Source organism: Pseudorasbora parva, chromosome 10 (assembly GCF_024679245.1).
Source record: "Pseudorasbora parva isolate DD20220531a chromosome 10, ASM2467924v1, whole genome shotgun sequence".
Taxonomy (NCBI): domain Eukaryota; kingdom Metazoa; phylum Chordata; class Actinopteri; order Cypriniformes; family Gobionidae; genus Pseudorasbora; species Pseudorasbora parva.
Window position 1 is genome coordinate 6282034 of NC_090181.1, and position 16190 is coordinate 6298223.

The following is a 16190-nucleotide window of genomic DNA, read 5'->3' on the forward strand; positions in this document are numbered from 1 at the left end:
TAATTATTTTAAAATGCTATTATTTTTAAAAAATTGTATTTTATAGACAAAATATTTAAATTTGTCTTAGATATTTCTGGGATTATATCAGATAACGTTTTAAGATGTCATATGCAGCCTACCCCACATAGCCTATGAGGCATGTCACTATTTCACTTCCACTCTTTTTTTTTTAATTAAAAAAAAAACATTATACACTGCATTAATAAAACAAAACCAACCACACAATTGTACTAGATATTTGAGAAATTAATGTGGGGAAAAAATATCTGAACCCTCACTCACAAACAGAACAGTCAACTAGGCTATAAAGGTTGTGCCCCACTCTCCCCTAAACTTGTTTTGAAACGAGCATCGGTTCACACAAGAACAACATCTTTAAAGAGAACTATAAAGAATTATTTCCGTTCACACCAGTGGACAACATCGTTCTGTTCATTCTGCTTGTCTGCCGCTTTAAATGCTCGAGGTCGTTATGGATTCTGATTGTCAATGTTTTTCTCACCTGGAAAAAAAATAGTTCTGCAAGTGATTCCAAAGATTAGCTCTGCCTTTATCGGTATAGAGAGATGGTGTGAACTCTACTATTCATCAATGTTGAGAGAGATTTTTAGAACTTTATCGTTACTATCTGTATAGTTGTCGTGTGAAAGAGCTTTCTTTAACTTGCGAATCTGTTCAGTGTGTCAAATGTTGATTTAATAATCGCTTTGACGAATACCTCAAGTTCATTCAGAAGGATTCGTTTCGTATTCGTTAGAGAGAGCTGATTCAAGATTAAAAGCAGTGTAACGTTAAGTGAGTGAAAATAAAAATAGTCATGAAATGAATCTGCTCAAATGAGTCATTTGCTCGTGAATCGGACTATAGTACACTTGTTTGTTTTGGTGTTCACGCAGCTCGCGAGGAGGACTGGACAACTTGCAAGGCAATTTATTGATTTACGTGATGTTTTTATCATCACATTTAATTCAGCCTTCACAATTCGGCCTTTAAAAAATCTAGTAAATAAATGTTTTGTGTTTTTGTTTGTGTGTTAAATATGGTGGCGCTGGAGGGAGAGTCTGCATCGCAAACACTGACTGGAAAACTAGTAACGTTGATTGAAATCCAGTCAGTAAATGTAATCTGAGTATAGGAAATTGTGTTAAATTATTTATTTTTCATTAATAATACTATATAGATGATCATTAGTGAGTCAGCAACAACATAAACCTGCTACTGTCAATCAATCCGTTTCTATGGCATCCATGGAGCGTCATGTATGATTGCATCATAGACAGCGCTTGCGTCACAGACGGCATTTACTATAAAACACTCCACTTGCAGTTTCTTCAGCACAGCGATAATCCGAGCGATTTTGAGCTACACATCTGATTACCGATATCTTACAGCAATAACCTACCGATACCTACTTTAAACAACTTTACAAGCACCACCATTTTATACAGAGTCTACATTCAGCGCGTGCATACCCACAGAATATAGACTCACACTGTACAGCCACACACAGTGTGTTGTGCATCGTACATACAGTTTAGTACATCTGATCTGATATTACGCGTTTCCTTTTGATTTGATTTGATCAGCCTACAAAATAATGGCTTCAAACTCAAACGGCACAGAGGTCCCTCTGGAGGTTTACGTGAACGGCGAGTTGTTCTGCATTGACAGTGTCTTGGTCCCGGATGAGGAGAATATGCAGGTGGACTTTATGGTCACCGACAGCATCTACGAGCTTCTCGGGTGCTCACCGGGCGACATATTAGCCGCAGAGCTGCAGGTGGACACAGATGATTGCATGTCAGTCAGCCACGCCGCTTTAGAGGGCGAGGATCTGCAGATCGGCATAACCTGTAACTCGACAGGTGAATGCTCAATATGCACCACTCACAACTTTTCCATATAACTTGCTGTAATCATTACGGTGATCACAACTTTTTTTAATGAAATCATTATTTCTGCTTAAATGAATAGGTTACATGATGTTAGCAAACTGCATGATTTGTATTGTGTACATTTCTGACATATGGACATTAATTGGGCCCGGTTTACACCTGGTATTAAGATGCAATCTGGTCATTCGTCATCCGAGGGAGACACATTCTCGTTTACAACATGTTTAAATCCGTCTCTTTTGTCCACTTTCAACCACTTCTGTCCTGATTTCTTTGAGGGGAGGGTCTGTGGGCGGGTTTTGGATGAAATATGCTCACACAATTTGCATATGAAACCAAACAAATAAAACCAAAGAACATTCGCAGAGCAGCTGCTTAAAATTTCTGCTCTGACAGCCGCGATAAATTGTGCTTGGTATGTTTTTTCATCTTCAAACCAAGCTTGTGTCTCCACTCAAAGTTTAAATCCACTCAAAAAGTTTGAATGTGAATGTCAACCTGGGTTCGGGATGTAACTTAGTTATGTGTTTAAAATACAACATTTATATTTTAAATGGGTGGTAATTAAATTAGTTAATGTCACATCCAATATTTTCTTTAGATTGCCACAGTGATTGCTCGTCATTTATTTCATTTAAACATTAATTTAAAGTGTAACGGCAATTAATGTAAAAAGCAATTGGGGATTCTCAGACTCTGACAGTCTGCAAAAGCATCCTAAGATACAGTTCTGCTCATACTTTTTCATACTCAAGATTCATACGCCTTGCAGAATATGCAACATTTCATTAATTCGTTTCATTTTAATATTAACAAAATAAGGGATCTAGGATCATACAAATTGCATGTTTTATTTAGGACTTTGGACCACTAAGCACCAGTCCAGTGCTGCTTCTCTGTAGCCCAAAGTGTCTTGACCTGGGGAATGCGGCACCTGTAGCCCATTTCCTGCACACGCCTGTGCACGGTGGCTCTGGATGTTTCTACTCCAGACTCAGTCCACTGCTTCCGCAGGTCCCCCAAGGTCTGGAATCGGTCCTTCTCCACAATCTTCCTCAGGGTCCGGTCACCTCTTCTCGTTGTGCAGCGTTTTTGCCACACTTTTTCCTTCCCACAGACTTCCCACTGAGGTGCCTTGATACAGCACTCTGGGAACAGCCTATTCGTTCAGAAATGAAAAGATCTTTTTTTTTCATTGAGTACTGCCCTCAGAAACTAATAACGATGTTTCCCAGAAGACAAAATGAGTACATTTACCCTGTTTATCTAATTCAATGTATTTTAGTGAAATACACTTTAAAAGTGTCCTTCCCAACCCTGTTGTCAACAGAGCATTTGAGATGCAACATTACAATGACATAACATTACATGAGATGTTTCTAATAACACATTATTTGTTTTTCAGAAACTACCCCAGAGTGGATGGCGAGGAAAATTAGTGGATTCTTCAGAACACTTTTTTGGATGAATCCGGCTCCTGAACCTGAAGCAAATCTGGTTACTGTCCGCTGGCCAGCAGAAGTGCCAGAGAATGAAAAGAGCAGCCCTAAAAGAGGTGAATGTCAACAGAGCATTTGAAATGCAACATTACAATGTCCACGCACACACTGTAAAGTTTCAGGAGTGACGACAATCCCGTAAATTACTGAACTGTGTGTGTGCAGAACGAATAAGATGCAAACAGAAATGTATTTCAAGTTGGACTAATTATTCATTTTTGATCTGTGGTTAGTGATGTTTCTAATAAAAGATTATTTGTTTTCTTCTTCTTTTTACTAAAGTGATTAAGAAAATGAGTGCTTGCTTACAAAAGTATTTTCCGATCGATCCGGCTGAGCCTTTGTGTGATCTCGTGACGGAACCTGAATTGGATCCAGTCGAACCCAAGGAATCGTGTGTCCCAGATGCAAACGTTCCTGACACTGAACCTGTGTCTGCAGAAGATCGGAAGGTGGATGTCAGTGATGGCATGAATGCTTCTCCTGAAATGAGCGGCCCAGAAGGTGAATGTCAACAGAGCATTTGAGAGTCAACATTACAATGTCCACGCACACACTGTGAAGTTTTTAAAATACATTTAAATGCAGGAGTGAGTCCCCAAAATGATCATTCCATGTGTATACGGACCACAACTTACTCCTGAAACTTCAGAGCCCACTCTCGCTGTGTTGCCATGTCCAAGAAGTTTTTATTTCATTTTATTTAAGCTTGGCTCATACAGCGTTTGAGTTTGTGCCGTTATTAATGTCTTCTGGTGTGGGTTGCAGTATTTAATTTATTCGTTTTTTTATGAGCTTTTCTGCTGATTTGCTTGCAAGATCTGGCAACACGAATAAGTCCAGGCTCATACTACTTTACCTGTGATTTCCTGGACTGCACATACAGACGAGATAAATCTCTGGTCTTATCATCTGTCATCTCTTAGATCTCTCATTGTACATCATTAACAACTAGTTGTTCAGTTCTGTTCTGTACACACTGAGTAAAGTTTTTGTAAATGTGGTCGACACTGCTGTAAATTACTGAACTGTGTGTGTGCAGAACGATTGAGATGCAAACAGAAATTTCTTTCAAGTTGGACTAGTTATACATTTTTGACCTGCAGTTAGTGATGTTTCTAATAACATATTATTTGTTTTCTTCTTTTTTCAGAAAGTACTAAAGACGAGAAAATGAGTGCTTTCTTCAAAAAGTATTTCCCGTTGGATGCGCCTGACACTGAACCTGTGTCTGCAGAAGATCAGAAGGTGGATGTCAGTGATGGCATGAATGCCTCTCCTAAAATGAACGGCCCAGAAGGTGAATGTCAACAGAGCATTTGAGATGCAATATTACAATGTCCACACACACACTGTAAAGTTTCAGGAGTGACGACCACATTTAACGTCACATTAAAGGGGGGGTGAAACACTCAGTTTCAGTCAATCTCATGTCAATCTTGAGTACCTATAGAGTAGTATTGCATCCTTCATATCTCCGAAAAGTCTTTAGTTTTATCATATTTATAAAAGAAATATGGGCTGTACCGAGTCTTTCCGGAAAAAAACGAGCGCCTGGAGGCGTATCGTGTGGGCGGAGCTAAAGAATGACAAGCGCAAAGCGATGACGTCCTCAAGCGTGGAGAAACCCATCTATCTCAGCTAATACAGATAATGATCCACAATCAAATCTGAGGCTGAAATAAATTGAACAGGAGAAACGGCAACATCAGGACGTCCATCTCTGTGGTATGTACTGTATTTAGGGGCCTTTGTGTGCAGTTTATGAGGACATGATTCGGTTTATGGACTATTGTATGTGACTAAGTTAGACCTTAGAGGTAGCAAGCAAAACGGTTTTGCACGTCAGAGTCAGAATAGTGTAACGTTATACAGAACAACAATGGAGTAACCGTTAGCGCATTTGAATGACGAAGCACGCGATCGTATAGTTTACTGATGTTTACTCATGCGACGGTAGCCAATAGCAGAGACATTTGAAGTTGATTTACTCACCGGCATCTTCCAAAGCAGGACCGCTCTGTCAAAAACACACTTCTTTGGTATGATTTGGTGAAGTCCTGTGACAGCAGTGACCGTGGAAATCCACTTTGCCACGCGACTGAAACGATGCCTTGAAGCTTCCCGTCATTTCTGCGTTCAAATCGGTTCAAATGCAGCGCTGCCTTCCCGGAATGCTGTGCTGAAGCGTTGAAGCCGCTCGACGTCACCCATAGGAATAAAGTGGAGCGCGGCGCGACAGAAGTGTTCACGGACTGGATCTGCACCTGAGAGACTGTTTACAGCGTGCATTTCCTCTCTCTCCCTCTAGTCACGCGCGCGCGCACCCTTCCGGGAGAAGAGCCCGTACAGCCCATACAAGGACCTTCCGCTCTATTTAACGTCAAGTAGACCCATACTCGAAAAAAACTCGCCGAAACTTGTGAGAAACCGGAAGGAGTATTTTTAACACAGAAATACTCCATCAAACGTCCAACATTAGTTTTTGAAACTTTGTCTATGTTTAGGATGGGAATCCAAGTCTTTAAAGGTGTAAAAAGCTCTGTATGCATGAAACAGCATTTCACCCCCCCTTTAACAACTATCAGTTCTGTTCTGTACACACTGCGTATAGTTTGTGTAAATGTGGTCGCCACTGCTGTAAATTACTGAACTGTGTGTGTGCAGAACGATTGAGATACAAACAGAAATTTATTTTCATGTTGGATTAATTATTAATTTTTAATCTGCAGTTAGTGATGTTTCTAATAACATGTTATTTGTTTTCTTCTTTTTTCAGAAAGTACTAAAGACAAGAAAATAAGTGCTTTCTTCAAAAGGTATTTCCCGTTGGATGCACCTGACACTGAACCTGTGTCTGCAGAAGATCGGAAGGTGGATGTCAGTGATGGCATGAATGCCTCTCCTAAAATCAACGGCCCAGGAGGTGAATGTCAACAGAGCATTTGAGATGCAATATTACAATGTCCACGCACACACTGTAAAGTTTCAGGAGTGACGACAGCATTTAACGCCATTTAACTATCAGTTCTTTTCCGTACACACTGCGTGTAGTTTTTGTAAATGTGGTCGACACTGCTGTACATTACTGAACTGTGTGTGTGCAGAATGATTGAGATGCAAACAGAAATTTATTTTCATGTTGGATTATTTATAAATTTTTGATCTGCAGTTAGTGATGTTTCTAATAACATGTTATTTGTTTTCTTCTTTTTTCAGAAAGTACTAAAGACAAGAAAATAAGTGCTTTCTTCAAAAAGTATTTCCCGTTAGATGCGCCTGACACTGAACCTGTGTCTGCAGAAGATCGGAAGGTGGATGTCAGTGATGGCATGAATGCCTCTCCTAAAATCAACGGCCCAGGAGGTGAATGTCAACAGAGCATTTGAGATGCAATATTACAATGTCCACGCACACACTTTGAAGTTTCAGGAATGACGACCGCATTTAACATCATTAACAACTATCAGTTCTGTTCCTTACACACTGAGTATAGTTTGAGTAAATGTGGTCGACACTCCCGTAAATCACTGAACTGTGTGTGTGCAGAACGATTGAGATGCAAACAGAAATTTAATTTCATGTTGGACTAATTATTCATTTTTGACCTGCAGTTAGTGATGTTTCTAATAACATATTATTTGTTTTCTTCTTTTTTCAGAAAATACTAAAGACAAGAAAATAAGTGCTTTCTTCAAAAAGTATTTCCCGCTGGATGCGCCTGAATCTGAACCTGTGTCTGGTTGGAAGGTTGATGTTAGTGATGCTTCTCCTGAAATGAACGGCCAAGGAGGTGAATGTCAACAGAGCATTTGAGATGCAATATTACAATGTCCACGCACACACTGTGAAGTTTCAGGAGGGACGACCACATTTAACGTCATTAACAACTAGTTGTTCAGTTCTGTTCCGTACACACTGTGTATAGTTTTTGTAAATGCAGGTGTCTCTGCTCTAAATTACTGAACTGTGTGTGTGAAGAACAAATGAGATGTAAACAGAAATTCAATTCAAAAAGTTTACACACCCCAGATCGTAATGCGTCATGTTGCCTTCTTGAGCAGTATTTTTATTTTATTTCATTTCTTAAGATTGTCAGCATTTTTTTGCTTCCGTAAATATTGTGGACAACTAATGTTGTTTAAAATAATTTGCAGAGGAAAACCCAGTCCTATGTTTGTAGGTCCCTTTGTGTTACATGCCTTAATTAAAGGGTTACTTCAGCGATTAGCATATGGCTTTCTATCAGTAGAAACCTTGGAGTATATTCGAATGATCGTGCTCCCCCCTCTCATATCCCCCGGAGACGAGAGATTTATGCATTTTGTTTCTGAAAAAATTACTCCGGTGACGCAAATATCGCCAAAGTATTTATTTAGATTACGTTACAAAACTTGTGTAATCTTATGAAATATGTTACAAATTACATTTTAAAGCATGTATTTTGTAATGTGTGGTGAAATACACTTTAAAAGTGTCCTTCCCAACCCTGATGTGAACAGAGCATTTGAGATGCAACATTACAATGAGAAGCAAACAGAAATGTCTTTCCAGTCAGACTAATTAGTCATGTCTAATCTGTGGTTGAGATGTTTCTAATAACACATTTCTTTTTCAGAAACTACCAAAGAGTGGATGGCGAGAAAGATGAATGAATTCTACCAAATGCTTTTCTGGATGGATCCGGCTGTTCCCGAGCCAACAGCTGAAATGGATCTGGTTGGCGTCGGCTGGCCAGGGAGCAGCAGTGGGATCGAAAAGTACAGCCCAAAAAGAGGTGAATGTCAACAGAGCATTTGAGAGTCAACATTACAATGGCCAATGTACAAACTGTAAAGTCTCAGGAGTGACGACCGCATTTGATGTCATTAACAACTGTCAGTTCAGTTCTGTTCCGTACACACTGTGTATAGTTTTTGTAAATGCGGTTGTCACGCCAAGCTAGACTAATTATTAATTTTTTATCTGCATTTAGTGATGTTTCTAATAACATATTATTTGTTTTCTTCTTTTTTCAGAAAGTACTGAAGGCAAGAAAATAAGTGCTTTCTTTAAAAAGTATTTCCCGTTGGATGCGCCTGACACTGAACCTGTGTCTGCAGAAGATCAGAAGGTGGATGTCAGTGATGGCATGAATGCCTCTCCTAAAATCACCGGCCCAGGAGGTGAATGTCAACAGAGCATTTGAGATGCAATATTACAATGTCCACACACACACTGTAAAGTTTCAGGAGTGACGACCGCATTTAACGTCATTAACAACTAGTTGTTCAGTTCTGTGGTTAGTGATGTTTCTAATAACATATTATTTATTTTCTTATTTTTTCAGAAATTACTAAAGAGAAGAAAATGAGTGCTTTCTTCAAAAAGTATTTTCCATTGGATGTGGCTGAGCCCTCATGTGTTCCTGTGTCGGAGTGAGAATCAGAGCTGGATTAAAGGGGGGGTGAAACACTCAGTTTCAGTCAATCTTGAGTACCTATAGAGTAGTATTGCATCCTTCATATCTCCGAGAAGTCTTTAGTTTTATTATATTTATAAAAGAAAGATAGGCTGTATCGAGTCTTTCCAGAAAAAACCGAGCGCCTGGAGGCGTATCGTGTGGGCGGAGCTAAAGAATGACGAGCGCGCAGCTACTGCACGAGAGAATGCTGAAAGCGGTGACATCCTTCAAGAAAACGTTACCCTAAATAAACCATGGTAACGCTACCCAGATTCAACTAATACAGATATGATCCAGAATCAGATCCGGAGGATGAAATAAATTGGAGAAACAGCAGCAGCAGGACGTCCGTCTCTGTGGTATGTACTGTATTTAGTGGCCTGTCAACATTTGTGTGCGTTTACTCGTGGTTTATGATGACATGATTCGGTTTATGGACTATTGTATGCGACTAAACCTTAGCAGTAGCAAGCGTTATACACGATCGTGTTGTTTACTCACGCGACGATAGCCAACATAGACATTTGAAGCAGTTTTACTCACCGCCTGCTTCCAAAGCACGACCGGGAACCTTTATCGCTGGGACCGCTTCGTCAAAAACACACTTCTTGTTGATTTGGTGAAGTCCTGTGACAGCAGAGACCATGGAGATCCACTATTGCGACACGACCGAAGCGTGATGTTGTGACGCTTCCCGTCATTTCTGCGTTCAAATCGGTTCAAATGCAGCGCTGAATGCTGTGCTGAAGCGTTGAAGCCGCTTGACGTCACCCATAGGAATAAAGTGGAGCGCGGCACGACAGAAGTGTTGCACGGACGAGTGGATCTGCACCTTGAGAGCAGTGTTTATGGGCGTGCATTTGCTCTTTTGCCTCAGTCACGCACGCGCGCGCCCTTTCAGGAGAAGAGCCCGCACGGCCCATACAAGGACGTTCCGCTCTGTCGACGTCAAGCGGACCCATACTCGAAACAAACTCTCCGAAACTTGTGAGAAACCGGAAGGAGTATTTTTGACACAGAAATACTCCATCAAACGTCCAACTTAGTGTTTGAAACTTTGTCTATGTTTAGGATGGGAATCCAAGTCTTTAACAGAGTAAAGAGTGAGTGAGTGAGTGAGTGAGTGAGTGAGTGAGTGAGTGAGTGAGTGAGTGAGTGAGTGAGTGAGTGAGTGAGTGAGTGAGTGAGTGAGTGAGTGAGTGAGTGAGTGAGTGAGTGAGTGAGTGAGAGAGAGAGAGAGTGAGAGAGTGAGTGAGTTACATAGACAACAATGCTCCGATATTAATCTGATTAAGACAATACGATTTCTAATGACCTTAATCCGATTAAAGTCATAATCGAACTATATGATACTTCAGTTCAGTGTTTGAGTGGTAGGTAATCACCATAACAAGCATGACAGCATCGGTCGGGCACGCCTTCTTCAGCTCACGCCGACGAGCAAACGCTGGTCACATGTTGATCCTCGTCCTGCCTTTAAGCCGATCACTTTTTCGTTTCCTCTTATTGCTTTCCTCCATCAAAACCTTTTCTTTCTTATTTGTCTGTGCTGCTTCGGACATGACTATATTATCCGACGAACAAAGTTGGGCTCGCACGTCCGAATTTAAGGAAGTGTGGGTGTTGGTGGAAGTGACGTAAATGCCGTAAAGCAGTCGAATTGTGTAGTTCTTTTTGTTCTCAGGTTACTACCTGAAACTCGAAGTTTAAAAGTACGATTAAAAACGATACAGACCCTATCAAGCTTTGGCAGACGTGTCACTCAACCTATTATAAGTCGATGCATCATCACAAGAGTCTTGAAAATATATTATTAAGGTTGAAAAGTTACCTAGTGCTGCTTTAAGACACGTGGAGTATGCCTATTTTAGTCTCATTATCGGAGAGCATTACAGACATGTACACACCTTAATCTAACTATTAACGCTGTGTCGGAGATTTCGCCGCATTTTGTGACAGCACATATAACGTTACGCACACACTAGTGCAAAGGGGAGGGCTTTGAGGGTTCGAGCCCTGCCCTTTTTTAAAAATTAATCAAAAGGGCCCCTTTCAACAATTATCAATAATATTGTGCCAAATAAAACAGAATTTGAATTATAATTAATATAACCACGTGTACAAAACAACAAATGGCGGAGAAGTCCCGTTTATCTTTTACGTATCTGTAAGTCTGAAATGTTGTTGCCATAACGCGTTGCTATGGGCGGTGTGTGTTTTGCTTGACTGTTCATTCTGAACACTGCATCCTCCTATATTGTTTATTTTTGTTCTAATTATTATGCTCGTTTTAAAAGTAAAATACAATAAGTTTGTATCTGTAATCGCGAACCAGATGGGTCATTCAGTGAACGCTGTGGCTCGACGACAGGAAAAACAATCCAAACTATCACGATTTTTAAACCTTTTTCATCATTACAGGGGGGGGTGAAATGCTGTTTCATGCATACTGAGCTTTTTACACTGTTAAAGATTTGGATTCCCATCCTAAACATAGACAAAGTTTCAAACACTAAGTTGGACGTTTGATTAAGTATTTCTGTGTCAGAAATACTCCTTCAGGTTTCTCACAAGTTTCGGAGAGGTTTTTTCGAGTATGGGTCCACTTGACGTCGACAGAGCGGAAGGTCCTTGTATGGGCCGTGCGGGCTCTTCTCCCGAAAGGGTGCGTGCGCGTGCGTGACTGAGGCGAGAGAGGAAATGCACGCCCATAAACACTGCTCTCAGGTGCAGATCCACTCGTCCGTGCAACACTTCTGTCGTGCCGCGCTCCACTTTATTCCTATGGGTGACGTCAAGCGGCTTCAACGCTTCAGCACAGCATTCTGGGAAGGCAGCGCTGCATTTGAACCGATTTGAACACAGAAATGACGGGAAGCGTCACAACATCGCTTCAGTCGTGTCGCAAAAGTGGATCTCCACGGTCACTGCTGTCACAGGACTTCACCAAATCAACAGTTACCAAAGAAGTGTGTTTTTGACGGAGCGGTCCCAGCGATAAAGGTTCCCGGTCGTGCTTTGGAAACAGGCGGTGAGTAAAACTGCTTCAAATGTCTATGTTGGCTATCGTCGCGTGAGTAAACATCAGTAAACAACACGATCGTGTATAACGTTAGTTAATTTATCAATGGAGCATGCGATCTATGGTGTGTGTTTAAATACTTTTGTTTAGCTGACCAATATAGGTGTCAGTTTGTTTATTGTAAAACCACCCAAACATAAAGCTAGCGTTCTCACAAAGCGTGCTTAGTCATTCAAATGCGCTAACGGTTACTCCATTGTTGTTCTATGTATAACGTTACACTAGTCTGATGTGCAAAACTGTTTTGCTTGCTACTGCTAAGGTTTAGTCGCATACAATAGTCCATAAACCGAATCATGTCATCGTAAACACACACAAATGTTGACAGGCCACTAAATACAGTACATACCACAGAGACGGACGTCCTGCTGCTGCTGTTTCTCCTGTTCAATTTATTTCAGCCTCCGGATCTGATTCTGGATCATATCTGTACTAGTTGAATCTGATTGATAGCCATGGTTTATTTAGGGTAGCCTTTTCTTCTCCACGCTTGAGGACGTCACCGCTTTGTGTGTGCTCGTCATTCTTTAGCTCCGCCCACTCGATACACCTCCAGGTGCTTGTTTTTTTCGGAAAGACTCAGTACAGCCTGTATTTCTTTTATAAATATAATAAAACTAAAGACTTTTCGGAGATATGAAGGATGCAATACTACTCTATAGGTACTCAAGATTGACATGAGATTGACTGAAACTGAGTATTTCACACCCCTTTAATCAAAGCTATTATTCTAAATGTAGGCTGTCAAGAAGGAGCAAAGAGGGGCAGAGTCTCTTCATAAATACTCAAAGAGACAATACATAATATTACAAAAATAAAAAAATGTGAATGTATATAAAACATAAAAACTAGTGATTTTTATACTTTTTAATGCAAAGTAACACTGTCCAACAGCGACACCCGCAGGTGAAGTTACAGCGGGTTTCCTGAGCCCATTACATTTTAACAGACCTGCCAAAGTCACGCTATGAGCTTGACCGAATTATTCAAAAAGCAAGTCATGTAAACACCTTAATCAGAATATTGTCTTATTCAGAATAAGGTCAATAATTAGATTACTGCTGTCCATGTAAACGTAATCTCTGTGTGTGTGTGTGTGTGTGTGTGTGTGTGTGTGTGTGTGTGTGTGTGTGTGTGTGTGTGTGTGTGTGTGTGTGTGTGTGTGTGTGTGTGTGTGTGTGTGTGTGTGTGTGTGTGTATGTGTGCGTGAGCTTAATAAACATTTTAACGAACATTGGATGTGTGGCAATTGATATCTTAAGTTGTTGGTTTAACTGCATGTTAAGTTCATAATTTATTGTTAGTGTATTACTAACTAATGTATAATTCTGGACCCTTCTGGCTGTAGTGTTAGCTGTGTTTTAAGTGTTTATGCTCTGTAGTGTCCAGATTGTACTGGGTGGTTAGGACATTGCTAGGTGGTAGTGCTCAGTAGTGAGGATGAGAGTTTGACCAGTTAGCAGAATACAGTTTTTTTTATTTTTTTATTTTTTATTCTTTGATTTTGAAAAAAAAACACACCAAAACAAAAGCTGTGCCCTTATGAAAATATCATTATTTTGATATATTAATCAAATTAAAGGCCACTTAATGCTGCAGTCCGTAACTTTTTGTGCTGTAGCAGTTAATAATTAGAACTGCATTCTTGCGGAAGAACATTACAGCCGGAGCTACTTCTCTCTGTTTATGTTTATGGCGAGTCACACAGGGACTGTACGCCTCCGCAGCGGTTCCTACCAGACCGGTCTGAAATAACCCCAATATAAACATATCACAGTAAAGCCCAGCAGCATGCTCACTATATATATATATATATATATATATATATATATATATATATATATATATATATATATATATATATATATATATATATATAGGTCATTATATATGTACATGTGCCTTTTTGTTTAAGGGGACTCTTATTGTGATGGGCTGACCAATAAAGGGGAAGGGCGGCCATTTTGAAATGAGAGGTTGTTTGGTGAGGTGGCGTGTTTATTTTGGCTAATATAGCTCAGAGTAATTGCCATAGTAAAGGTTTTTTTTTTTTTGTGGCTTACCTCTGGGGACTGGAGACTGTGTGTGGTAAACCTTTCATATGTGCCAACTCTGGTCAAGTGTATACATTTTGGACTACTCTGGAGATTTGGTACAGCTGAAGGATACCCTAATTTTTTTAGGGACTCTGAACCAGGGGACTTTTTCCTTTTCTCTTTTTGTGTGGACCTTGGTCTTTCATCAGGACTTCCTACCTACCACCAAGCAGAAAAGGACTGTTGAGTATCATCTTTATTTTCTATTTTATGTTTTTATGTAAAGAGAGTCCTCAGATGGTATTATGTTTGCAAGGGTCAAGCTGCGTTATATTTTCAATACAGTTTTTTGGGGGGTGTTGTTGATGTGGTTGAAATCACGCTGTTTTTTGTGTATTGGATTTTGGCCAAATTAGTAAAAGTAAACTAGTCAGACTCCCCTTGTGATAATGATTCAACCTTTCTTGTAAAGAGTTGTAGTTGTTATAAGTGCACCATAATGATTCAGGGTAAGACAAAAACACGGTTTGGAAAATGGATTAATGTTGTATTTTCTCATTATATAATATAAATCGCCCCCTATAGTTGTCAATAGTACTCTATTTGAGGAGACAGGGTGAAATACTGTTTCATGCATACTGAGCTTTTTACTCTGTTAAAGATTTGGATTCCCATCCTAAACATAGACAAAGTTTCAAAAACTAATGTTGGACGTTTGATGGAGTATTTCTGTTTCAAAAATACTCCTTCCAGTTTCTCACAAGTTTCGGAGAGGTTTTTTCGAGTATGGGTCTGCTTGACGTCGACAGAGCGGAAGGTCCTTGTATGGGCCGTACGGGCTCTTCTCCCGAAAGGGTGCGCGTGCGCGTGACTGAGACGAGAGAGAGGAAATGCACGCCCATAAACACTGCTCTCAGCTGCAGATCCACTCGTCCGTGCAACACTTCTGTCGTGCCGCGCTCCAATTTATTCCTATGGGTGACGGCGAGCGTCTTCAACGCTTCAGCACAGCATTCTGGGAAGGCAGCGCTGCATTTGAACCGATTTGAACGCAAAAATGACGGGAAGCGTCACAACATCACGCTTCGGTAGTGTTGCAAAAGTGGATCTCCACGGTCACTGCCGTTAGGACTTCACGAAATCAAGTTACCAAAGAAGTGTGTTTTTGACGGAGCGGTCCCAGCGATAAAGGTTCCCGGTCGTGCTTTGGAAACAGGCGGTGAGTAAAACTGCTTCAAATGTCTATGTTGGCTATCGTCGCGTAAGTAAACATCAGTCAACAACACGATCGTGTATAACGTTAGTTAATTTATCAATGGAGCATGCGATCTATGGTGTGAGTTTAAATACATTTGTTTAGCTGACCAATATAGGTGTCAGTTTGTTTATTGTGGTTTAGTCGCATACAATAGTCCATAAACTGAATCATGTCATCATAAACCCCGAGTAAACACACACAAATGTTGACAGGCCACTAAATACAGTACATACCACAGAGACGGACGTCCTGCTGCTGCTGTTTCTCCTGTTCAATTTATTTCATCCTCCGGATCTGATTCTGGATCATATCTGTACTAGTTGAATCTGATTGATAGCCGTGGTTTATTTAGGGTAGCCTTTTCTTCTCCACGCTTGAGGACGTCACCGCTTTGTGTGTGCTCGTCATTCTTTAACTCCGCCTCCAGGTGCTCGTTTTTTTTCCGGAAAGACTCGGTACAGCCTATATTTCTTTAATAAATATACTTAATCGGAGATAACAGACTTTTCGGAGATATGAAGGATGCAATAATACTCTATAGGTACTCAAGCTTGACTGAAACTGAGTTTTTCATGAGTACATTATGAGAAAATTTAAATTTTTGAGTGAACTATTCCTTTGACAGAAACCTACTGGTACACTATATAAATTTGCAGTCCATTAGTGGCAGAGGTAAAGGGAGAGGTACAAGAGCTCTTGCACATACGCATGATGCCCTGAAAGTCTTGCTACTTGATACTACCTGTAAGTGCGTTAATTCTTGTTATTTCTAATAGGTTCTTCACGGTCACGGGGGCACAGGTGATCACTTCCGTTTTCCTTTATTATTTCCTTTGTCATATTGTTTGTGATGGTCGGAAGGCGCGAGTAGCGGGAGACAACTTTCTGTTGACCGTATCGTATTTCATGTCGTGTGTAAATAAAACCAAAGAAGGCAAATTCGCATCGTCTTTCTTTAATATCAAGATGATGAA

At 40.4% G+C, this 16190-nt stretch overlaps 1 protein-coding gene across 1 annotated transcript; it reads left to right on the forward strand.

Moving 5' to 3' along the window:
- Window positions 1-3867: 3867 nt before the first annotated feature.
- Window positions 3868-8825, forward strand: LOC137090823 (uncharacterized). The gene is made up of 8 exons (XM_067454775.1): window positions 3868-3901; window positions 4551-4697; window positions 6177-6323; window positions 6617-6763; window positions 7059-7190; window positions 8016-8174; window positions 8416-8562; window positions 8727-8825. The coding sequence occupies exons 1-8, from the start codon at window positions 3868-3870 to the stop codon at window positions 8816-8818; spliced, it is 1005 nt and encodes a 334-aa protein (XP_067310876.1). The 3' UTR covers window positions 8819-8825.
- The last annotated feature ends 7365 nt before the right edge of the window (window positions 8826-16190 follow it).